The sequence below is a fragment of the Pempheris klunzingeri genome, chromosome 12, assembly GCF_042242105.1.
Source record: "Pempheris klunzingeri isolate RE-2024b chromosome 12, fPemKlu1.hap1, whole genome shotgun sequence".
In the NCBI taxonomy this organism is placed as follows: domain Eukaryota; kingdom Metazoa; phylum Chordata; class Actinopteri; order Acropomatiformes; family Pempheridae; genus Pempheris; species Pempheris klunzingeri.
The window spans coordinates 10,944,664-10,969,622 of record NC_092023.1 but is presented as its reverse complement, the minus strand read 5'-3'; the positions used below and the strand labels follow the sequence as shown (position 1 = coordinate 10,969,622).

Here is a 24,959-nt window from a genome sequence, read left to right as displayed (position 1 = left end):
CACACATACAGAGTACTGCACTGTTTTTCATCCTAAATTTGAAACAGAAAAGCGTGCAAGAACTTAAACTGAGCAAGCCCTGTTCTCATAATCATAAATTTACGATGTATTTGAAATTTTAAACGCACGCTCGTGTTCAGAGCAAAATTTGAAACCACTGGGAGCAGCCACGGGGTCAGAACAATTTGAACTTGACTGACAATATTTTGTAGATGACGCATGTGCTGGAGGGTTTACAGTGGAAATAAAGGATCAATTTTCCACAGCTCTGCAAAGCTGTACACGGTTTATAAATATAAATACAAATCAAATGTTAAGACGACATCATTAAAAGTAGTGAAAGCTGTTTGATTTGTTTCATTACAGTATGCTATGAACTAAAATCTGTGTCTTTTTGGGAACTTGTAATGTATGTTAACATCTAAGAACTACTATTTTGTTCATGTTTAGATATGTTAACCTTCTTGCAGACATGTCCCATCTGTCTGACCTAACCTTCATTGTTCCTATAGTGCTAAAGCAAGAAAGAATCAAATCAAAGACACCTCTTTTGGTTTCTGATTTCCCCTGTTACTGTAATTGCTACAAGCTTTTGCACAAAATTGCACTTCTGGAAACCAGAATTTTTGGCGTACCGCCCAGAGTGTCTGGAGCCTCAGCTAAGGAGGGTGAGTCTGATGGAGCCTATGTCCGTGCAGCGCAGCAAGCTACGTGAGCAGTGCGTTATTTCATGAACTTCCCCAAACTTGGGACACCAGGGTGGTGTCAGAGCACCATAAACAAACTGGATCCAATGACAGCATCAGTCAGTGGAAGAAGCTTGGCGCTAAAACCCAAATCTGCTTGTACAACCAGCAACTGGTACAACCTTGCATTTATCAGTTAGACCTGAATGTCTTAGACCGGCACAAGAAACACCGGGGGCTCTAACATGGCTTGTAGCGGTAAAAGGTCAACCAGGCACTGACACTCGGCCAGGAACAACAGCAAGCTCAGTGCTCCGCTCGTTGGTGACTCCACCATCAGATTTGTTACTGGATAGCAGGCATTAACACACTGGCTCCCCATTGCAACTGTGGCTGACATGAAGTAGTTAATTTCTCAGATCCTGTCATGGCACCAGATGGTCAGTTGGATTATTGTACATATTGGTAACAATGACTGGAATTCTTAAAGAAAGATTTCACTCTACTTAACAACATACACTACAAATTTAAAGGACAGATATTCATTAGTGGCCCACTGCTATCCATGGGGAACAGTATGTTCTCCTCAGCTTGGATGCATGGCTCCGGAAAACATTTTTTTATTGACAAATCTATTTTGGGGCAGCAGGAATATTTTTAAGATCAGATGGCTTGCTCCCAAACAGAGCTGGAGCAAAAACTGTCTGGACATTTTATGTACTCTCTTGGCCACTCATGTTTTACCTCGTGTGCCAGGGCACAGGCCTCTGCTGAGCTTCAAAGGGACATTCCCCCTCTAACCAACCAAGAACAGGACAGGACACTACAGCCAGCACATTTAAGGCCCAAAGACATGATCCTCACTATGCTACAGCCTCATGGCACCATCAGTGATGATATGGGTGTGTTTGAGGATCACAGCGATAAACAGCAGCCACTAAAATGTCTGCTCAATGACATGACTCAGGCTGAGTCCCCCCACAGGATGAGGCCTGTGATATTCCCCAGTCAACTGGAATACTCTTGGTAAAAACCCTCTCCTGACTTTTCAAAGAAAATTGAGGAAATGGTGTCTTCAGGAACTAAGTTTATGGGTCTCTCCCAAGAAGTGTTCCTCCCAAGCCCTGTCCACCTCCTTGCTGTGCTCGATTTAGCCATCATCTTAAGAGACCACTAAGCCCACCTTCACAGCGACTTCATCAATGGCGTTCATCACCCACCCTTGGTGTCACAGAGTACAGCACATCCAGCTAACAACATTAGTGATCACAGTGCACTAAACAGCACTTATTAATACCAACAGTGGTCTCTGCTGTGATGTTGTTGTTACACATGATCGTTCTAAAGCCAGACTATCATCCAATGTGTTTCCTATTCCTGTTTTCACTGGTAACATAATAGACAGAAACACTTTCATAGATGGATTGCCATGAAATTTTGCTCCAACATTCGTGGTTCGAGAAGAATGAATGACAAGTCTTGAAAACCGTTGGATGGATTGAATTGAAATTGGGTGCTGCACACATTCATGTTCCCCTGCGGATAAATTGTAGTAACTTTGGTCATTCACTTTTCATCAACCACTAATGACTAAATACCTGCAAAGCTGATGACATTCCCATCAGCCTCAGCTGTACTTTGTTGTACATTTGTTCTAATTAGCGAATGCCAACATGCACTAAACTACGATGGTGAACCATGGTACACATTATATGTGCCAAACACCAGCATGTCCGTATTGTCATTTTGAGTGTGTCAGCTTGCTAACACTCACACTTATCTCCAAGCACCTCTGTGCCCGAGTACAACTTCACAGAGCTGCTAGCATGACTGTGGACTCTTAATCTTGTTTCTTTCTTTTCTTCTAGCTTTCCCCTTGGCTGAGTTGTGGCAGTGCACTAGGTCTGTCTCCGGGGTCCAGTAGAGCAGAACTGATGTCTGTCTCTGTCTAATTAGCATACTGCAGAATACGGATGAAAAAAATCCGGGGTAAAACTGTGAGGGTTTCTGAGGATTGAGACTCGCCAAAAATAGCTGAAAAATAGTAGAGAATGAAAGCAGTACCAGCTTTTCCAGCTGCTGTTCAATGGTTATAGCCATAACTGTCTAACTATTTTGGGTTTCATTATCACTATCATCATCTCAATCGCGATATTATGGACACCATCTTTCTTTGCCCTTATCATCTTCTCCATCACTGCCCTCCTCCCCCATCATACTTTTGGCTTTGAGTAGGCGACATGAGCATCAGCTTTGACCCAGTGACAGCAGTCTGACCTCTCATAGCGACAGGACGTCTGACTGGAGTTTGACTTGTTGATGGTGTGACATGAAGGGAAAGAATCTGTGTCAGAAACTCTCCTGCTTTTCTTGTTTCTCTGTACGGCTCCATCTGTCAGTCTTTCTCTGTTTCTGTTTCTCCGTGTCTCACTTTCTGTCTCATTGTGTCTCTGTCTCTCTGCTTGGTGATGCAGGGCGGGCCAGGTCAGCGTGATTCAGGGCTGTAAGCCGGAGGAGGATTGGATCTATTTATAGTCTTGTCTGTTCTGGGCCACACTGACCCGAAGTCTCTCTCTGTTTTTCTGTTTCAGTCAGTCTGTCATTCATTTATCTCATATCAGTTGGTCTTCCTTTTATCCTGTCTTACCCTCTGATAAGAAGATATTAGCCTCCAGTGTTTAACAAGATCTACCTCTCTGTAATTCTCTTGCAGCAATGTCTTCAATCTTCTATAAGTTTCTATAAAATCATTATCCAGTTTTCTTAATAATCAGGCCTATTGTACTAAACATTAATCCTCAGTAGAAATGCAACTAATAATATATACTTTTATATATACACTTTATTATATACACTTTTAAATGATGGATTAATCTAATGCTTATTTTTTGATTAATCAGCTTAATTTGTGTGGCTGTAACTAGGGACTCTTTGGTAGTTTCACTTGATTAATGAAATTTGGTTATCTAAGTTGTCAGTGGCAAGTTTTTTTCTTGTTTTAGAGCTGAAATAATAAGTCAATTGATTGATTTGCCGATTAACATAAAATGGATCTGGAGCTATTTTGGTTAGGACTGGGCCAATGGGTGACATTCGGCCATCGTTGAATGCCACCACCACCACCACCACACTGGAATGAACACTGTGCTGCACTCATTGTGTATCAGGCCAGCTGTGCTGTCCGACTTCGCCAAAGTGTAACACTCTGGTACCCCATTGGAGAGGAAGTAACTTCAGAGAAGCCTTTATTGCCCCGTTTTCCCATATAAGTTGCCGCTTTGTTTTTCGGACACTTGCATGTTCTGCGTCATTAACAAAAAATTCCAAACATTTGTCCTGGAACATTGGAGGACGTGTTAATGTTCTTTTATATGGACAGAAAATAAAAAGTTGCAGCTTTGTTCAGAGACACACCCAGTTTCATCCTCGGTGTTTGTTTTGTGAGAAGGACTCGTGCAATCAAAGCGAGTGGTTGTGTTGTTTGTGTGTGCGCACGCGGTGAGGAAATAAGGCTGAGAGCCAGGCTTTTAGTTGTGCTCATAGTGCTGTTTTCATTGACTTGACTGGAATGTAGCTTAAGGCTTCAAATGGATTCACTAGGTTATCTAATGGCTTTGCTCAAGTGAAATTGATGTGTGCAACAACACACCCATGCACACACACTTCAGCCACTGAAATGCCATAGTTGCTCTCTAGTACAATTTATTACTTGAGGTATAAGAAGGTGCATGTCAAAAAAACAAAACAAAAGCAACGAAACAAAGCACTCAATAAGATCCCTGCCATGTGCTCCCCTTTACCTCCCATTCTATAGAAGCATTTTGACGCCAAAAGATTTGAGAGAGCACAAAAAAATTCAAGCACAACTCGCTCAGATACGGCATAGAAAAAATACGTATCATGCAGTACTTTTAATTTTAAAAAGGAAAAAAACACACCTTAATTGATTTGTAGGCTGTGGTATCAGAAATTCACATCCAGACATTCAAGTCAGTAGTTAAAAATAAAAACTGTTCATTTCTCTTTCTATTTTGCTAATTAAAGGGTTGTTTTCATCTTAAGTTACTCTAATATTGTCACAGATATTGTCTGTATGTGTTGTAGATAACTGTTTTGCAGTAAACTGGACTTCAGTAACGTTGGAAGTGTACTGAGACAGTGTTGACGGGTTCGTTGTAAGGCTAGCTGTAGGCGACTACCGTGGAACAGTAGCAGCTGTGCATGAATGGCTTCATGATGAACTTCTTTAAAATGGAGAAGCTGTTCAGTGTATGCTGGCTGTGTCTAATCAGCGACTCATCGTGCTAATATCCTGCTGTGCTTAGGGTGCAGGTTGCCAGGTCGGCTCCAATCAGCAGATGAAGAATGGTACATGGCAACCGTGATCTTTTGTTGACTCTGCTCGGGCTCCGACAGTCCCTGAGGAGAAGGGACTTTGACGGAGCTGCACACTGACACGCCGACTATTCACAGACTAGAAGTGACGGTTAAAATCTTGACAAAGTCTGTCAAACCTGTGGCATGCATACTGTAAACACATCTTTTGCTTCTGATGAAACCCAGTTGTATATCATTGTCAGGTTGTCTTTTTCTGTGAAATACTTGCTTTGTGGAAATAGAAAGTATAGTGCAACTGAAGGTAAAAGAAGACGTGTGTGTTACCAGCTACATGAACAACAAATTCAGCAACAAAATGTGAACAGTGCAGAGCAAAAAACAAAAAAACACTTATTACCAAATTAAAAAAATAACTAAAACATTTTTTGTCCGTTTGTTCACTGCTCAGTTAGCATTTATTGTTTGTCCAAATATTGTCTGTGTATTTTGCTGCAGGCAGGAGTTAATTGATGTATACAGGAGAGGAGTGGGGAGGGGGTTATGGATCGCTTTTCAAACGGTGGATGTGGCTGAAAGAAGCCATCTATCCAATCATCCACTCCTCCAGTCTGTTCAGTGCTTCTAGATGAGATAGTAATAAGGGGAGGGCTGGATGGATAAATGAATATGATGATGCGCCATGCCATCGGCCATCACTCAGTCCAATTGGGCTAAGTGCTGTGTGTTGTTCTTTTCGGAGTAGACACTATCATGTCACAGCATCTCTGTGGAGAGCTTTTAAAGGGTTGTGTGTATGTGGGTGGGTAAAGGCAGACCATGGGTTTGACTCTTTTCACGATGTACCTCGAAGTTTGTGGAGCCACACGCTGTCAAGTCTACTCTAAATTGCCAGTTTATTAGCTACATCTAGTTGAATCTAATGCAGTATAAAGCAACAGACCTGAAATAAATCCTTCCTTTTACAAGGCTCTTTGAGAGAGGTGTTCATTCGGCTTTATGGTCATTTTGGAGGGAAGCAGTTTGTGGTTCTGTTGAATTATACAGGAGGTGTTTCTGTTATTTAGCCTACCCTTATTGACATAAATGGGGTGGAGAGCGTAACATGTAAAACCTAGTCCAAAATAGGCAATAGCTGCAATACTACTAACTAGTTTGGGTAAAACAATGTTGGCTATTCAGTTTCTCTGCATTACTTTTTTGTTTGTTTTGTTTGTTTCAGCTCTTGAACTGCAGTCTTGGTAGTTTGTTTTCTTGTGGTTTATTTGAGTTTTGTTTGTTTCAGCTCATTCTCTAACAGACTGTGTTTCCTTTGGTTGAGCAATATGTGTTTAGGGCTTTTTAATGAGTATAGATCCATGGTCTATAATGGGGAATAGTTCAGGTTTTAATGATCAACTTGCCGTTTAGATTAGCATAATATTTTTGTATAATAAAGATTAATATTTTTAACTTTATCCTTATTGTGTTCACATTAAATAGTGTTTTGACGCTGCTTCATGTGAAAACTACAACAGTAAAACAAAGTCTAGGTTCACTGAAGAACAGCAAGTTCAGGACTAGGGGGTGTCTTCCTTACTTTATAGTCCTATTAGAGCCTCTAATCGGCCTTTTTCAATCAGGTCTTTCCCTCATTCCTAATCACTCTCTACTAGTTGTGTTGGTTCTATAAAGAGCTCTGATCACTTGGCACTGATCAGCTTCTGTTAAGCTGCAGTCAATTTCTCTTGTTTCTGTTCCTTTCTATACAATTTGTCCTTTTTGAAGCCTGTATTTATTATCTCATCTTTCTGTTTCAACTCCTCAGTCACTTTCTAGTGTTTCTACACATCCAGCTGCCAAGACTGTCTGCCATCACAAGCATAATAAAGCTGTCATCCTGGGCCAGCATTGAAAAATAGTCCTATTTTTGCAGGCAGATCCAACTTCTAAGAATACAAGCAGCCAAAATAGACCCATTATGGCTCTGAGAAGAAGGTTGTGGAATGTCTGCTGAATGCTTTGATTTCTCATCCTCTGAACACACTGGACAGATTAAGTTATGTGTGAGAGAGCGAAAGAGAGACACCGAAACAAAATCCTAGTTATTGAATTGAACCGTATAGGCCTACATGTACACGTATCAGTACTTGCAGGATAAATGCTGCAGCTGATTGGCTTAGCCCTGAAGGTAAGACGTTTGGGGTCAAACTTGGGGTAGTGCTTTAATCCCCCCCCATGTTCTCCTCCTGAAACTTGTTGGGGGTAAAGACAACAGCCTTAATAGGGATCACAGCACAAACCTCTACACCATTTGTCAATTGTACTCATTCTCAGGAAACACAGGGAGAGATGAGCGAAATACTAAGCCTCATGTGACCACCTTTTTCTTAGGACTATGGTAACACATTAAATTAAAAGCAGGGCTGCAGTTAAAAATTATTTTCATTGTCGATTCTAGAGCTGAAACAATTAGTCGATTAATTGAGAAGTCAATCGGCCAGAAATGAATCTACAGCTATATTGATAATTGTTTGTTTTTAATTGATCATTTAATTTAGAAGCAAAAATGTCAGAGAAGCTGATGAGAAGCTGGAAACATGTGTTTGGTATTTTTGCTCTATGAATAACTTAAATGATTAAGCAATGATAAGAATTCTTGCAGATGTGTGCTCTTTTGATCATTTCAGATTAGTCGTCAACAAATTGACGTATTCCTGCCCCGTACTCCTGTCCTCCCATTGCTGGAGTCTGTCAAAGCTACTAAAAACAGTTTCAAAGATGAAGCGCAACAGTTCAGAACCAGCAGATTAGGATTTTTGATGAATGTTGAGGTTCGTTCAATTGGGATACACATAACATGAGCTACATGCTTGTAATGCTCACTTTTCATGGTGACTGTACTGTAAATAAATAGCTGTGAATTATTATCAAAGAGAGATCACTGGTGCCATTTTTATATCGCTGCCTCACTAAAGCCAGTGCCATGTAAAATACAGCAGTGTAATTTAATCGTCATACATTTTGAATGCTTTGTATGAACACAAGACCACAAATTACATATTTACATGGTAGTCGGGGAATTGATTTTCCACTGCCTCTAAAGGCCCCTCACTGTTTGCAGGGAAGGAAGGAAGTGTTTCCTATCACTTCTCCTGACCGTGTTTTTCCAGCCAGTCGGGGGATTTGAACCAACTGGGCCTCCTCTAACCTCTGAGTAACCTCCACCCTATTAGCTGGATTCATTGATTTCTCCATTAGTTCCCTCTAAGTATAGGATTTCTGGTTTCCACCATAACTGTCGCCACAATAATCAGACAGAGTTTACTTACTGTACACCTCCAAGTAACTGACCAGAGTTGCTAATGATTGACTATCATGTTTTTGCTGCCATTTGCTTTTCAGTTTGAATTCACGATTTATTTTTGTTACACTCGCAATCAGTCAGCAACCTACTTACTTTACTTACTTCAGTCTGCTGACTCATCAGAGTTGAAGTTGGTCACCATACATTTTCTCCTGACAAGTTCGAACAAGACCTCCTTTTTATTCTCCTCTCTCCACTTCATTTAGCTACGTCTCTCATTTCCAGTCAACACAAAGCAGCTTGTTTCCATCAGCTATTGGGAGAATATGTATGATAGTTACTTGAGCACTCTGACAGATAAAAGTGTTTCGTTGCTGCTTTCCATCTTAAATGACATTTATACTACTTGAAGGTGACGTCCAACAAAGGTCCCTGTCAACTTTGCTGTTATGTTGTAAGAAATGCATGTTGGACAGAGTTTTAGAGCTTTGTAGTGAGGTATGTATCCTAGACCGCTGTCACTCTTCTATTTTCTAAATCAGTTTTCAGAATTGCATGACAGTAGTTGGCAGCAAGCCATTGGTTCTTGGTACAGTACAAGATAAGTTGGCCTTTACACCTTGGTCTGAATTGATTTATGGAAAATTAATTGGAAACAAGTTTGTTTGTTTTTATGCATTTTGCTTTAATTTGATAGCGCCCATCGGTATGCATACAGATGGATGATCACCCGCCACAGCTGAATGAGGAATGTTGAGGTTATAGTAATATGCACATCTAACCACAAACAAAAATTGACCAAAAAATCACTTATTACAGCTTCTCAGATGTTGATATTTGCTGGTTTTCTTTAATCTTCTCTAAAACTAATTTGATAAAAGAAGCAGTTTTTGGTGACATTTTATAGATCAAATGATTCATCAACTAGAGAAAACAAGTCGCAGATTACTTTGTCTTGGAAATTATAGCTAGTAGCAGCACTAATGGTTTGCTACTGTAGACACCATGACACTGCCCAAAACCCTGGATGGGACAGGGGATTAGGGATATCTAGTGTCTCCCTGTCACGCACCGAAAAACAAACACACAGGCGTAACTGACTCACATAAGCAGCCCATCTGTCCCCTGAGACCAGCAGCTGGTTGGTGGCAAGAACGTCCGGTCTGAACATGACCTCTGACACCCTGCAACAGGGATGTCATCCACTGTACCTATCTACTGTATCTGTCTACAACCAGTCTGTCAGTCCTAAACATGCAGCTGCACACACAAATGCACAGATACTCACACACACATATGCGGACATCCTCTCCTCGCCATTAGAATCATTAACTGGACACTGATTATATTAAGGCTGGACCCACAAGACTAATTTCACTAAGTGCAAAAAGCTTGTGCTAGAGGTTTGTGTGTGTGTGTGTGTGTGTGTGTGTGTGTGTGTGTGTGTTTGCAGTATATAGCTGTCTGTCTGTCCTCTTGTGCAAGCTCATATCAGTAGTCGACAGCCATTGTTTTGGCCTCCCAGCTTGTCTGGCTCATGGTGCGTCTTACCTGCTGACATCCCGTCTCTGCCTCTCCAGTTCAAGTCGATTTCACGTTAATCACAAAATGGCAGGTTTTGGTCATTCTGTATGGAGTAGAAGAAGCTTGAGATTGGAGAGAAAGGGAATAAAGTGTGTTTTACAACTGCACAGTTTAAAGAAATGTTTAATCAATTTCACATCGTCGCTGGTGCGGGCGTTTCTGAAATCCACCCAAACGAGATATCAAGTTTTAATGTTTGCAATAATCTTTGCTTCAGAAAGACTAAACAAATGATTTATTATTTATTAGCAGTACATCTGTAAAAAGATGTGTAGTAGAAGCTTGTTTTTAAAATGCCATGTTGCAAATGTGCTGTTGAACAACATGGACTGCGGTAAGATTCAGTGAATGTTATGCGGCCCTCGTTGTTGTACACTTGTACTTTTATTTTGGCTTTGTGATCGTTTGTGTCTACTCACTCAGTGGGTTTCTAAGAAGTGTTTCTTATCCTTGTATTTTGGACACTGTAGCTGACAAAAGATGTCTTTATAGCTTTTCTTCCTGGTATTGGCCTTGTATCCTAACTGTTCCCTCTCTCTGCTCTTTTCTGTCCTCAGATCACCAGAAACTGGAGCGGGAGGCAAGAATTTGTCGTCTGCTGAAGCATCCAAACATAGGTGAGTTTTTTCGAGTCAAAAGACTGCTGTTTATTGCAAAAACTGATGGGATCGGTGAAACAATTGTGTTGATTCAGAGCATTGAGAAAAAAATGTTAACAGGTAAAAATATTCAGTCACAGCAACAAACAGGTTTCTCTTGTTTGGGTTTCAGTCAGATAGAAGTTCCAGAGGTCAGCGTAGATCCACAAAGTCAATACCATCGTGTAGTCGTGACATTGACTACTTTACTGGTCCCACAGATCACACTGCTGACTTATTTTCTTTTCTCCTGACCTTAATGAAACCCAACATGTAGAAAAGTGTTTAAGTGATAACTCTTCCTTTTTAGAAGTCCATGCTCCTCTTATGACCTCACTGTGATAAAACCTGTTTTACAGCTGTGGTCCTGCACCCAAAGCAGAAGCGAGGGTCATTTTCTGTTGCTGTTTTCTGAAACTGTCATCGGTTCAAAATAAGAACTATATAAGCATATCTCATAAAATTAGAAAAGTCAGTAAGTATCAAGCTGATGAAACGGTATGTTTGTTTTTTGAGCAGTTAAAGAAAGTCTGTAGTTTCCAGGAACCCAAACAGAGATGAAGGTTGGAATGTAAATGAAGGTTCCCCTATCACATTAATCAACAGATGTTTACAGAGCACGTATATTCCTTTTGAACAAGCCCATTGACAGGTGACATACTGTAGTAAGTGTTGTGGGGTAAAAAAAATCCATGGTGATCCATCGGAGGGAGAGACGGAGGCAGAGATACACATCAGTTAGAGCAGAGGCCTCGACACACAGATCAGGCAGGCAATTAAGACCATTAAAACCATTAGCATCTGATTGCCACCATTTGTGTAAAAAAAAAAAATCTCACTCCTTCATCTCTTAGTCATAACTCAAAGTCAAATCTGAACACACTGACATGATCATTTTTAGATTCAGTGTTTCTTTCACAGTCTGAGGACATAGTTATTTCTGAGGTCCATTGTAAATAAACCTGTTTGAATCTCCCAGGAAATTCTAGAAAATATTGAATAAATGAATTGAACAAAACTGCTTTGTTTAGTGTCTATCAATAAATTGTCATTTAGACACCAAAAGCCATAAATGTCAGTGAAAGTCATTTATCAGTGTTAACTCTGAGTCTCATACATTTATAATTCAGTATATTAGGAGTTTCCAACACTAGAGTCCTGTTACATGTTTGTGTGTGTGTGCGCGTGTGCGTGCGTGTGTGTGTGTGTGTGTGTGTGAAACCCAGACAATGGGAAGTGGCCCCTTGAGAGAAGTGCCTTGTCATACAGTAGTATGCCACCCAGTACAAGCTACACACATACTCACAGTATGAGTGTGGCAGCAACATAATAGGGATGGTTTTATTGGTCTTTCTTTCTTCTTTGCACCACCTTATTCCTGCTTCTCTATCGTCCTATATTCTTCATTTCGTTTCCTCCCTCAGCTGCTCTTTTCTTATCTCAATCTCGAGGGAGAGCCATTCCATTTTGCTTTTCTCTAAATGTAAATCATATGAAGCTAGAAGACAGTAATACATAACATTTTCTGCTGTAATTTAAACTCGATCACCTTAACCCCCCTTGACAAAAGGTTTTTAATCTACTAGTAACACCCAGTGAGTAGGCCACCATATATTAAAACTGTGTTGGATTCAAGAGCTGTTCGTTTAAGTTGTCTTTGTAGGCGACAACCTCCTGTGTGAAGGATAAAGAACCTCTCACCCCTCTGTGTTCAGTGATATTTCCTGCCTGCTCTCATGCTTCTTTAACAGAGAGAAAACCTAAAAGGAAATTACCAGTATCACATCAATTATGAATGATTCAAATATGGCAACCATTCTGTCAACTTTGTCATCCAAAAGCTGAGTCCTGGCTGCCAACAAGCCAGGTGGCACTCAGGCTTTAGAAACCCTCTGTGGCGCCCTGGAGCTGACAATTTTAGATCAGCAGGGAAAACCTGTGCTTATCCAAGGACTATGTATCACTTGACCTTGTGTGTGTTTAAGACTGTGAATTTATATACCATTATAACATTGTGCTGGTTTGTGTGGAAGTGTGGTTCTCATGCTTTGTTCCCACTGGCCAGTGATTAATGGCTATTGCTAGTAAACATTGATCGTCTGCCTCATCAATAATGAGTATTCATTAAAAGCTAAAAGTCTATATTTAAACAGTTAGGACTGGCTATTTTTGCAGCATAATTCAAGTAGACGTATTTAAATATGTCAGGTTTTAAGTAAGTCACAGCTGTTTAGTTGTACTGTACATTACTTTACTGATTAACTACAGGAAAAAGTAATGGGTTACATGACTCATTACTTTTGCTTCTGTATTTAACACGTGTAGAAACAGACGTTGTGGTTTAACAAGCAGGCAGCACTACAATTTGGAGAAATCAGCAGCTGGTGTAGGCTCGGTTACTGCACACCGCTGTCCGGAAGACCCAACCTCAGCCGCACACACCCTCCAACTCAAAATTAAACTAGGTGACACCTGAAAGTAGGCATACCTGTGGCCACCTTTAGAAAGCCGGCTAAGACACGTGAATAAGACAATAACTGGACATCATCTTTCTCCTCTTTTGATAGAAGCCTGATTGACTCCTTGATTCCTGATTTTTCTCTCTCTCTCTCTCTCTCTCTACTTCTTTTTTCCTCACTAGTACGACTCCATGACAGCATCTCAGAGGAAGGCTTCCATTACCTGGTCTTTGACCTGTAAGTAAATCACATTAACACACACACACACACACACATACACACACACAGGTCGGAGGTTCAGGCTGGAGTATTGCTCCAGGATGAATTGCTTCACTTAAGCAACAAGTTGAAATTGTCGTGTGTTTTTGTTTTCCATGACTGTCACCGTTCACAGCAGAATGGGACATCAGCTTTTCCACTGAGTTTTCATGACGCAAAGGGTCAGCCTACTCTGAATTTAAGCCCCGAGCCTGTGACTGTACCGTCACTACAGCAATTTGTAGTATGAAGGGAACTGTTGAGAGGGTCAAACTGAGTCTTACACTATGAGTTTCTTTAGGGAAAAATATATGAGAAAAACCTGATATCTTTTCTTATCTTCTCTTGTAATAGTTCTGCCACTTGTGTAACATTTATTGCATCTTCTAATGGAAATGTTTTGACTCTACATGAAAGCCAATCTCATTGCCGTTGGTGATCAGACGATCGTGTCGTCAGCAAACTCAAAGATGGTGATGGTGTTTGTTAGAGAACATGTTGGACATACACATCAGCACAGAGCATGTTGGATCTATGAGTACATGGCACAACTAACATCAAAGTAAATAGATATCTTTTTACAAAAACCTTCTTTTCTGTGTCTGTCTGCAGTGTCACTGGAGGAGAGCTGTTTGAGGACATTGTTGCTAGAGAGTATTACAGCGAGGCAGATGCCAGGTACAGTATATCATCGTGCTAACGTGAACATGCTATGTGTTACTGGTAGTCAGTTATCCTGCATATTAAGTTTTTTTGTGACCGCCAAAGTAAAATTCCAGGCTGCCGTAGCAGTAAAGTTTAGTTACGAAAGAAAAAAATATTTTGCCATATGCATCTGTGTTAATGTACTTTAGTAGCAGAAAGCTTTTGCGTTCTCTGAGATTCTTTTTCAGTACACAGTATTCACTTTTATTTTTTATTACCTTGTGACTCAGGGTTTTTTAAATTTAATTCTATTAATAAGTAATGACAAAGCTGTCCTAGGTTTCAAAGCCTTATTTTGTGCTTGTTGTCAGAAGTTGCAGTTGCTTTTTGCACTGCAGCACTTAACCCGCTTTGATTGTGCAGGCTAGACCTGATGTAATGCTGTAACTACCAAATGGCTGACCAAAATCTGCTAATTAGTTTACAGTCTTAAACATCACAATACATTTATATATGATCAAATGAAATCATTAGGTTCAAAACAATTACAATTCTGGACAGTTAGTCTGAGTTTAGTTCATTAAATGTCACATTTGCTTCCCTGCTGTGCTCGTACCATTTTTCCCCTCCTACAGTACCTGTGTAATCTACCATCTGTATCACTTGAACCAGGTCAAATCTCATGACACGTCATGTCAGTCTGAGTTCATAACCCAACGTATTAAGCCAATGCTTCATCCCACCAAAGAACTTATCAGTCTCTTACTAAAGCTTGCACTGAAGGAAGCCCAGCCTCTAATAAACAGGTCAGGTTAAGCGTGGAGGTTTTCTCTCTGAGCAAAGCTTTTACCCCGGTCACATAGAGGCTCTCAGTGGATTTTAGGGACACCTTAAGCCAAGCTTTACATCCATACAAAATAGCAGAAGAGCAGGCAGCTTCAAACACTTTTCTTTTTACACTAATGTGCATCATACACATGGGTGAACAAAGTAGTCGCCTGTGCACCCAAAACTTTTATGTTTTCACCAGCAAAGCCCAGAGTGCCGCTACCTCTGACACACCATGATGAGATCCACCCTGAGTTGTTTTTTGGAACATCATCTTAAAATCTACTGAAAACACAACTTGTGATTGGCCATGACAGAATGAAATTGTGTGTTTTTATTCCCATCAAATCTATCTGCAGTCGCCTTGCGCTGGTAGTTGAAGCCACATATAAATGCCTGCTGATAAAACCACATGATATGGGACAGTTGCTTGTTAAGTTCTAGCCACTGATATTACCTTGGTGATAATTATGAGTGACAAATATAAAGAAAAGTAAAAAGGACTAGTCAGGGCCATCAGGCTCTAGTATTTGGTTGTCTAGAAAACCTGATATTGATTTTTACACTTGATCCTAAACTAAGGATTAATTTTGAGCCAAAACAAAAAGGAAAGAAGAAGGAAAGGCAGGAGATATATTAGGTGAAGAGTATTGGAGACCGGGCAGTGTTAAAGTGAGTAAGGACAGCGGTGATGTAGTCTGATGGGAATTAAACTAGTTGCAAAAACAGGAGCATGAATGTGAAGACTAGATATACACTCCCCTCCAAAAGTATTGGAACAGTGAGGCCAATTCCTTTATTTTTGCTGTAGACTGAAAACATTTGGGTTTGACATCAAAAGATGAATATGAGACAAGAGATCAACATTTCAGCTTTTATTTCCAGGTATTTACGTCTGGATCTGATACACAACTTAGAAGATCGCACCTTTTGTTTGAACCCACCCATTTTTCATGTGAGCAAAAGTATTGGAACATGTGACTGACAGGTGTGTTTTGTTGCCCTGGTGTGTCCTGTTACATTGATTATTCAAACAATAAATAGTGCTGAATGTCTACGTTCAGTTTCAGATTTGGGTTTTGCCTGTGCAGACTGCATTTATAGTTAGAGGCGTAACCAACAAGAAAACCAGAGAGCTGTCCATGGGTGAAAAACAAGCAATTGTGAAGCTGAGAGAAGATGGAACATTGGCCATAGCCAGTACAACCATTTGGAATGTCCTGAAGAAGAAAGAAACCACTGGTGTACTAAGTAACAGACGTCGAACGGGTAGACCAAGGAAAACAGCAGCAGTTGATGACAGAAACATTGTGAGAGCTGTAAAGAAAGACCCTAAAACAACTGGTGACATCAGCATCAACCTCCAGAGAGCAGGAGAGAAGGTGTCACAGTCTACTGTTCGCAGAAGACTTCATGAACAAAAGTACAGAGGCCACACCAGAAGATGCAAACCACTCAGGCTGGAATTTGCCAAAAAGTCCAGAGACAAGCCTAAAAATTCTGGGACAAAGTTTTATGGACTGATGAGACAAAGATGAACCTTTACCAAAGTGATGGAAAGGCTAAAGTTTGGAGAAACTTTGGAGAGGATCTGCTCATGATCCCAAACATACAAGCTCATCTGTGAAATACAGTGGAGGTCATGTCATGGCTTGGGCTTGCATGGCTTCTTCTGGGATGGGCTCATTCATCTTCATTGATGATGTAACACATGATGGCAGCAGCAAAATGAACTCAGAAGTCTACAGAGACATTTTGTCTGCCAATTTAAAGAAAGATGCAACCAAACTGATTGGAAGATCCTTCATGATGCAGCAAGATAATGATTCAAAACACACTGCCAAAACAACACAGGAGTTCATCAGGGGCAAGAAGTGGGAGGTTTTAGACTGGCCAAGTCAATCTCCAGACTTCAACCCTATAGAGCATGCATTTTACCTGCTAGAGAGCAGACTGAAGGGAGAAACCCCCCAAAACAAACCACAACTGAAAGAGGCTGCGGTGAAAGCCTGGAAAAGCATCACAAAAGCAGAATGCAAAAGTTTGGTGATGTCAATGGGTCACAGGCTTGATGCAGTTATTGCAAGCAAAGGATTTGCAACTAAATATTAAATCTTTTCACGTTAATGTATTTTAAGTCTATCTGTTCCAATACTTTTGCTCGCCAAAAAATTTGGTGTTCCGTTACAAATAATGCTATCTTCTAAGTTGTGTATCAGATCCAGATGTAAATACCTGGAAATAAAAGCTGAAATGTTGATCTCTTGTCTCATATTCATCTTTTGATGTCAAACCCAAATGTTTTCAGTCTACAGCAAAAATAAAGGAACTGGCCTCACTGTTCCAATACTTTTGGAGGGGAGTGTAGCCTAATTTGGTCTCAATGCCAGGAGAATTTCTTTTCATTCTGTCTCACCGAGAGAGGACACCTCTCTCCCAAAAGCTGTCTCTGTACACCCTCCTGCTGGTGCCCCTGACTTCACCTTCACTAATGTCAAGCTCAATCCAATTTAAAAGAAATAATAGTAATTTTAACTGTGCATCAGACCAGGAGAATTGCTGACATGTAAGCTTAGAGCAGGCTTACATAAGATGCCCCACACCGCCTCAACAACACACACAGCCCGCCTGCTCCACTTTCTTAGACACATCCATTGACACAAAAAGGCATCCAACTTTTCTACCACATCCACCACTTCTTTATCTCGTAAAATACAGGTACAATTGCGAGTCTTGCAGGACTCTTGTATGCTCATGCAGGTTATAGAGTGTCATGTGTGAGAGGAAATTAGCTCGTGTTGTTAATCACAGCTACTGTAGCATGTGGAAAATTTGGTGAGGAAAGCCAGTTTGTTTGAAATTATTTTGCATTTTGTGGCCTATGAAGAAGCTGGCCGCTGTCAACTTAATAACCAGGAACAGGGTGCACAGCAGGAACTTTTTACTCATCTTTTACCTGCTCTTCTCTTCAGCTCTGTTTCTGTGTGATGTGTCGTCTGTCTTCAGCATAAGCTTGACCTGCTTTACGCTTTACCCTTTATGTCAGAGAAAAAATTCACAATATTTTGAACCGTTTTTCCTCCTCTGCTTCAGTCTCTACGCTATTGTCCTCTAGCTGGTGTAGGTTGACAGTTGTGTCTCTCCTCCGTTTGTCATCCCTCTCCGTCTCCTCCAGCCACTGCATCAATCAGATCCTGGAGAGTGTCAGTCACATCCACCAGCATGACATTGTGCACAGGGACCTCAAGGTGAGTTGTTATATAGTTGTTATATACTAGTGGTGAATATCGGAGGACCTTTTATATTATCCAGCTGTTTTACAAACATCTCTTATATATAGCATTGTGTGAATGAAGATGAAAGGCACTGGTGGAGATGCACAACAGGCCTAAATGCACACATTCACACGCTCGTGCAGACGTCACGCTGTGACGTTAAGAATGACTTAAGAGATGAGCGTCATCCCATTCTCTCTTCACCTGCTTTCTGTTCCTGTCCTCCTTATTTCTCTATTCCTATATTCCTCTATGCCTGTACCCCCTCCTCTTCGTGCTCTATCCCCCTCTTCCCTCTCCTTCCTTCTACTCTGCCCCCCTACCTACCCCCCCACCACTGAGGAGTGACGAAAGCAGACCAGCTGCTATTAATAGCAGGTCGGTGGGTGAGATGACGGCCAGTGACGATTTCCCTGCAGCAAGACTGTTCACCCCTTGCAGAAACCAATAGCACTCTGACCAGGCGTAATTTAATTTTCATGATATGCTGAATGAAGACAGCAAAGCGAGTGGAAATATAAACACCTGGATAATTGCACCACAATGTTTTTTTCATTGCCACTTTTGAGTTCATAGTCTTACATTTTAATAGTTTACTTAACAATCTGGCCTATTTCTTAAATGTGACAGAGCAAAATGAAAGCATTACTCTAGGGTAAGTAGACAAACATAATTGGAACATAAACAATCTGTTTTTGTGTTAGAGTGGCATAAATGGACTTGTGTTGCTTTTCATTGATTTTTAGCTCACATGTAGAGCTTGGTATCAAAGAAACTCAGAGAGGGAAAAGTTCCAGAAAGATGATAATGTTGACAGATGATAAGAGGAGAGGACAGAAATGAATCAAATGAGTTGTTAATGCACGTCTTTCTTTTCATGTATTCAAACTGCATCTGTGCTGCATTTTTACTTACAAACTCATGATTCAGACCTACCACAATGTATTTTAAATTCTAGTATAGATCTCAGAGTTTCCAAAAATATCAAATATGTCCAGCTAAATTTGGGAAAAATAAGCCTAAAATGACACCCAAAACTTCTTTAATATTCCTTTTGATGGAATGAAGCAATATAAAAATATGAAGTCTTAGATTACATGCATTTGGCAGATGCTTGAGCTCAAAACAACTTATCGTAAGTGCATTATCCCCATAATAGCTTCTATGAAGAGCTGTAACAAGCTGATACAGAATATATCTTGAAACTGTCAGAGTGGAATAACACTCAGATTCGGGTGATGATTTACTGAAGGTTTATCACTATGATTGACTTCTTTCAAATTGTTATATTGTTGTTACTCGACGCATAGTTGTAGCTGCCTTAAAGCTATGTAAGAGAAAAACAAAAAAAGTGGTTCTCTCTCATCAACTGGGTTTTCAGCAGCAGCAGGCAGCTATTTCCACAGAAAACCAGATGAACCAAATGTGCAGTACCTGCTCAGAGCCAAAAGGGAGACGGGTACAGTTAGCGACTGGTTAGCTGGTAAACATATTGGACCATTTAGCCGCTAAAGAGCCAGATTTCACTCAGGAGTCATTGGAGAGCAAACCAGAGCTAAAAGGAGAGGGAGTTTGAACTTAAATTTGTCAGGTAAGAAACATCGTACCAAATTAATTGTAATGTTGCTCCGTATCTGCTGGATCTGCAACTGTTTGCTGACGTAATTTCTCTAAGAAAGAGTCTTGGTAGAACGAACCTTCATCAATCATCTGACAGCTAAAAAGAAAGCAACATCTGATTGAACTTCCTGGGGATAAAGCTGCCGAATCTGTATTGGAGCCATAAAAATACTAATAATTTCAACAAAGAGTGCCATGGAGAGGTGTGACCACACACACACACACACACACACACCATATTTTTGCCTGCCTGTCATCTTGGGAGGGCCATTCGCTGAAGGGAAAACAAGAACTACACAGAAAGAGTTGAGTGCTGGTGGTTGGTGGCAGGCTGGGTTGCCATGGTAACTGGAGGGTGAGGTCACCAGGCTGCTGCAGCGCCAGCGTAGGGACTCATTATGCCACCTCCCATCTATCTGTCTCCCTCTCTTTTCTTCTATTGCTTTCACTCCAGCTCTCTGTCCCTGTGCAGGTAGGGGGGAAAATTGGTAGGAGGAAGGCGGGAGTGATAGATGGATAGAGAACTCGATGAAGAGAGGGAGAGCAAGACTGACGGATGAGAGGAAAAGGACTAAGAGCATTAAGACAGTTGGTGCAAGTGTGCGACATCTGTCTGCCTTTCCCCATTGGAGGTGATGAGGCTAACCATTGCAACAAGACTTTTGCCCTCAAGGCACACATACGCATACAAACTTTGTAAACATGTACACTCTGGACACTTTCCTTAGGTCTTCAGGTCATTTAAAGTCTAGTTAGTTTGCAATGCAGAGGGTCTGTAGGGTGGACATTGCAAATGTACCAGGGACAACCTAAAAACTCGATAGAGAAAGCTCAAAAAAGGCTGTTGGTGTCAAACACAGGACCTTCTTGCTGTGAGGTGACAGTGATCACTGAGCCACCATAGAGAAAAAAAAACACCCTATATTGTAAATAAAAACCGTAACATGTAAGAAACAAGTAAGTCTAAAAACAGCTGTGCAGCTGTAATCAGTAACAGATGCATCAGATTACACTTGACCCGTCCTGTTTCCTCGATTTCTTCTTCCGCTCCCGTCTTCCTAAAGTGTGAGAAACTAGGATGTATGAGGAGGATGAGGAAGCAGTTAAGATAACTAAAACACAGCCATTATGTCCTGAGCTTTGACAAGTTCTGACTTTTTAGTTGATTGCGTGATCAAAAGGACATGGTCAAAATGCCGTCAAATTGTGTGACGGCTGACTGAAAAGGTCTTCCTTTTTGGGGGAGGCCTTTGTAGCCTATTTGACCAAATCATGCCTCATTACTACTGTAGATGTCATCGTGCTCCTGCAGCCCATCCATTCATGCAGACGGAGACATTTCTTGAAGGAGGTTTCATGCCTTTTGCTCTTAATTAAATGTTTTTTCCTCTTGTTGCTCATAACTTTTCTACAGTTTATTTTGTGTCATGCAAAACTTCGTAGTTTGTCTAAGGATAACTTTAATGACATGTTATTAAGTGACTGACTGATTTCGTCTTTATGTGTGGAAGTGGAAATAAAAACATTTACTCCGTCTCTCAAATGTGAGGGCTTTCTTGTCGTCCTTCATTTCATTGAATGCTTGCCAGACAAAATATTAAAACTTACTTGTGGCAGGCATTTGTCTACAGAAAAAAATGGCAAAGAAATATCTAGAATAGTTACTAATGGCTGCGTGAGAGAAAATATTTCAGGCTAATGAAACTACTTGTCTCTCTGTGTTGCAGCCGGAGAACCTGCTCCTTGCCAGTAAGATGAAGGGAGCAGCGGTGAAGCTTGCAGACTTTGGTCTAGCCATCGAGGTTCAGGGGGACCAACAGGCATGGTTTGGTAAGAAATAACACTCTGCTACCAACTTTCATTTTTAACCGTGTTCTCTGTAATTTTTTTTACAGTGTTCCCTTTCAGCTGCAGTGTTTTCCTTAGAAAAATACCATCACTGCTTGAGTTTTTGTAATTTTGTTGTAATAATAGTTATCAGAAAGAACACTATATCATCATTGTGTTGTTTTTTCATGCCTTCACGTCAATAGCTGTGTCTGGAGTCATTATGTTTTCGGTTTGTCCATCAGTTTGTCTGTCACATTTTCGTGAACGCGATATCTCAAGAAGACCTTTAGGGAATTTCTTCAAATTTGGCTCATACTACTCACGGAAGAACTGAGAAGGTTTCTGGACATAACTCAGGAATCCATATGCTAATTATGACAATATTTACAGAAATGTTTAATAGATGATGAAGTAAAGACATTTTATATCTAAAGGTCAGAGGTCAGCTTCACCATGACATCATAATGTTCTGCAAAAGCACTTTTCTGGCTGTTATTCAACAACAAGAACAGAATGGGGAGATTGTAACCATATTTCCTATTTATTTGTACCACATTCATTTGGTTGGATTTGGTTGGGTAGACATGGAGGTGAACTGCCCCTTGACTGGTTGGCGGAATCATAAAAATGCAAGCCAGTAATTCTAGTTTTGAATCTGTTATTTTCACAGGTTTTGCAGGAACTCCAGGATATTTGTCCCCAGAGGTGTTGAGAAAGGACCCCTACGGCAAGCCAGTGGACATATGGGCATGCGGTCAGTTTGTCAAAAGTCACCTTTTCTGTCTGCATGCATAAAATGTTTTATTAGTAGTGAGCTTGAATTTTTGTAATTTTGTAATGGCAATCAGAATTAATTCTGTATATCATCATTGCATTGTTTACATGCATTTACAGTATGCTGCTGTATTAATTTCCACTAATATCCATTAGGAAAATTATGCTTCTGCCTCTGAAATGTCATTCTGCATGTGCTTATATAAGTTTTATAAACAGTACCTTTATCTAGATTTTGTGTGTGTGTGTCAGGTGTGATCCTGTACATCCTGTTGGTGGGCTACCCTCCCTTCTGGGACGAGGACCAACACAAACTGTACCAACAAATCAAGGCCGGCGCATATGACGTGAGTACTCCTCTCATATTCTTATTACCTTCTTCTATGTCTGTACATGAGAGCTGTAACTCCACTAAACTGCAACATCAGGTGCTAAACTTAAGTGGGGTCATGTTTCTGACCAGGGTGGGTTTATAGCACTTTTTTGAAGAAAAAAAAAGAAATAAAATGCTACTGAGGGCGGTGAGAGCAAACGAAAACAGTAACATTGTTGTAAACCAATGGCCGCTTGCTAGTAAAGGCTAGCTAAAAAACATTGAGAGGGAGGAATTACCTGTGACCTACCATATGAAAATATTGATTGGTGCGGCTTTAATGAAGGCCCTTCTTTTAGGGAGCTCAGATTTGCAGGCTCATCCCAGATTGGCTGGATGAACGTGTATTTTGCGGATTCATGAAGACGAGAGCTGAGGTCTATGGAGTCTGTTAGAGAGCTCTGTATTCATGAAACTTGAAGTCTAATAGTTAATCTTAATCATGATTTATGTAAATGGGGAAAAGCATGCAGAGCCTCAAGATGAGCCCTGCAGAACACCGTCAGCTCAAATCTCATCAAGTCTCTGTCGTACAAGTAATTTAGAAATTCAATTTTAGTTTTTAATTTCTTTACTTGTTATTGCATGATTTTCATCTTGCTGTAGAAAAAAGTGATGCACTCTGAAAGAGCAATAGGCTTATTTATCAGATCTTGTCATCATCCTCTGCGAGATAGGAATTTATTACCCATATTAAATTCCATAATTGGAAGCAACCACATCTAATGAATGTGCATAATATGTGCATTGATATGAAGTGACTGTGACAAGCACTCTACACCACCATCACTAACATCTAGGTACCTTGAATCGCATTTTCTTTACTTTTTGTCAGTAATTGACAGCTGACACTTGTTTGAAGTGAATGTGTCTCGACAACATGTTTGCTGGCGCTTTATGCTACTCAGATGGAGGGATGAGGGAGGCAGGTATGTGTGATTGGAGTGAGAGAAACTGATAGAAACTGACACTGACTTTGAAAACTCCACCTGTTACTACAGAGTGGCTTCAGGCATTGACATAACCACCACCGTTCCTCAGCTTTTCCCTTCAGTGTAGAACCAGGGAATTCATTTGAATGGCTTCTAAAATAAAAGATATCATCGCACCATTCTGCATATTATCTGCCAAAAGAAAAGAAAGTAAAGCACTTTTCATACGAAAATTAGCAAAACATTGCGTTGCACAAATATGAGCTGCAGTTGCGGTCGCAATCTGTGCATGTTCAATGACTGGTGTACTAAATTATACAAGATCATTTTTAGCATAATTATTAGTACATTAGGAACATCATCGTGGGAAGTGTAAAGGAGATTAACTCATAAAAGGGAGATAAAAGACATTCACAAGGCAGAAGGTGGAGATGGAGGTGATATGGACTTCAGTATTGAGGTAACTGGAGTACTGTATGTCTTAATGAATTAATAAATTGATTAAATGGATAAACTCCTTGTCTGCTAAATTCAAATGTTTTATTAAAGTATACCATGTTCATAGAAAGAATAGAAAAAATAAACAAAAACACAAATAAACACAATACTTCAGTGAGTCTAATAAGGTAAGACCAAGACAGATATTTTAGATTTTTTATATTTGGTACATGCCATCAAATGCTGTGACAAAATGGAACACAGGCACAGAATCCAGACATGTGTATGCATTTATAAGTCTATACTCATGTACTGTACATGTGTCTCAGGCCAATTGTTGATATACAATCTTTCAACGGTTCTTCCTCATTATCTCCCTCTCTCAGTTTCCTTCTCCAGAATGGGACACAGTGACCCCCGAGGCCAAGAATCTGATCAATCAGATGTTAACGATTAACCCTGCCAAAAGGATCACTGCCGACCAGGCCCTCAAGCATCCCTGGGTCTGCGTAAGTCACACATGTCGTCTCCTTTGGTTTTCACATCAGAAGAAATCTCTTCCAGCGTGTTAAATACTGGTGTAGACATTTGTGCCGCCTTCCAACAAATTACGTCACATTTCTTTCACTATCCTCCTTATTCAGCAGTCATACACTGACTCGATTTAGGAATACCTTGGCAGGACACCACGACCAGGAGCTCACATGCTTCCCAGACTTAGAGTGTAGAATATTTTAAGCATTTCATTTTTGGCACTGCTTTTCAAAACAGCAACACAAGTACGCCTAATAACCATGTGTTCACATCATGGACTGCTAGCACACAGACTCATGTTAAGTACTAGAGCAGAATTTGTAGTTTTTGGTAGAATAAACACTGAAAGCGTTCAGTTCCAGTCAACAGTTTACCCAGCGTACTAAACAAGTGATCAAGAACTATAGAGTTGAGAAGTGGGAGAAGCTGCTGGTTCTGGATGTACTTTTCCTCATTTGTAATTC

General features: G+C 40.5%; 1 protein-coding gene across 9 annotated transcripts in view; it reads left to right on the top strand.

Moving 5' to 3' along the window:
• Nucleotides 1-24,959, top strand: part of LOC139210698 (calcium/calmodulin-dependent protein kinase type II subunit gamma) — a 64,725-nt gene that overhangs the window by 17,852 nt on the left and 21,914 nt on the right. For all 9 annotated transcript variants that reach the window (XM_070840825.1, XM_070840824.1, XM_070840820.1 and 6 more), the window contains exons 3-10: nt 10,449-10,508; nt 13,171-13,225; nt 13,859-13,924; nt 17,895-17,967; nt 21,342-21,444; nt 22,115-22,198; nt 22,471-22,565; nt 24,348-24,470. In XM_070840825.1, coding sequence (XP_070696926.1) covers nt 10,449-10,508; nt 13,171-13,225; nt 13,859-13,924; nt 17,895-17,967; nt 21,342-21,444; nt 22,115-22,198; nt 22,471-22,565; nt 24,348-24,470 — 659 coding nt within the window. The remainder of the gene's footprint in view (nt 1-10,448; nt 10,509-13,170; nt 13,226-13,858; nt 13,925-17,894; nt 17,968-21,341; nt 21,445-22,114; nt 22,199-22,470; nt 22,566-24,347; nt 24,471-24,959) is intronic.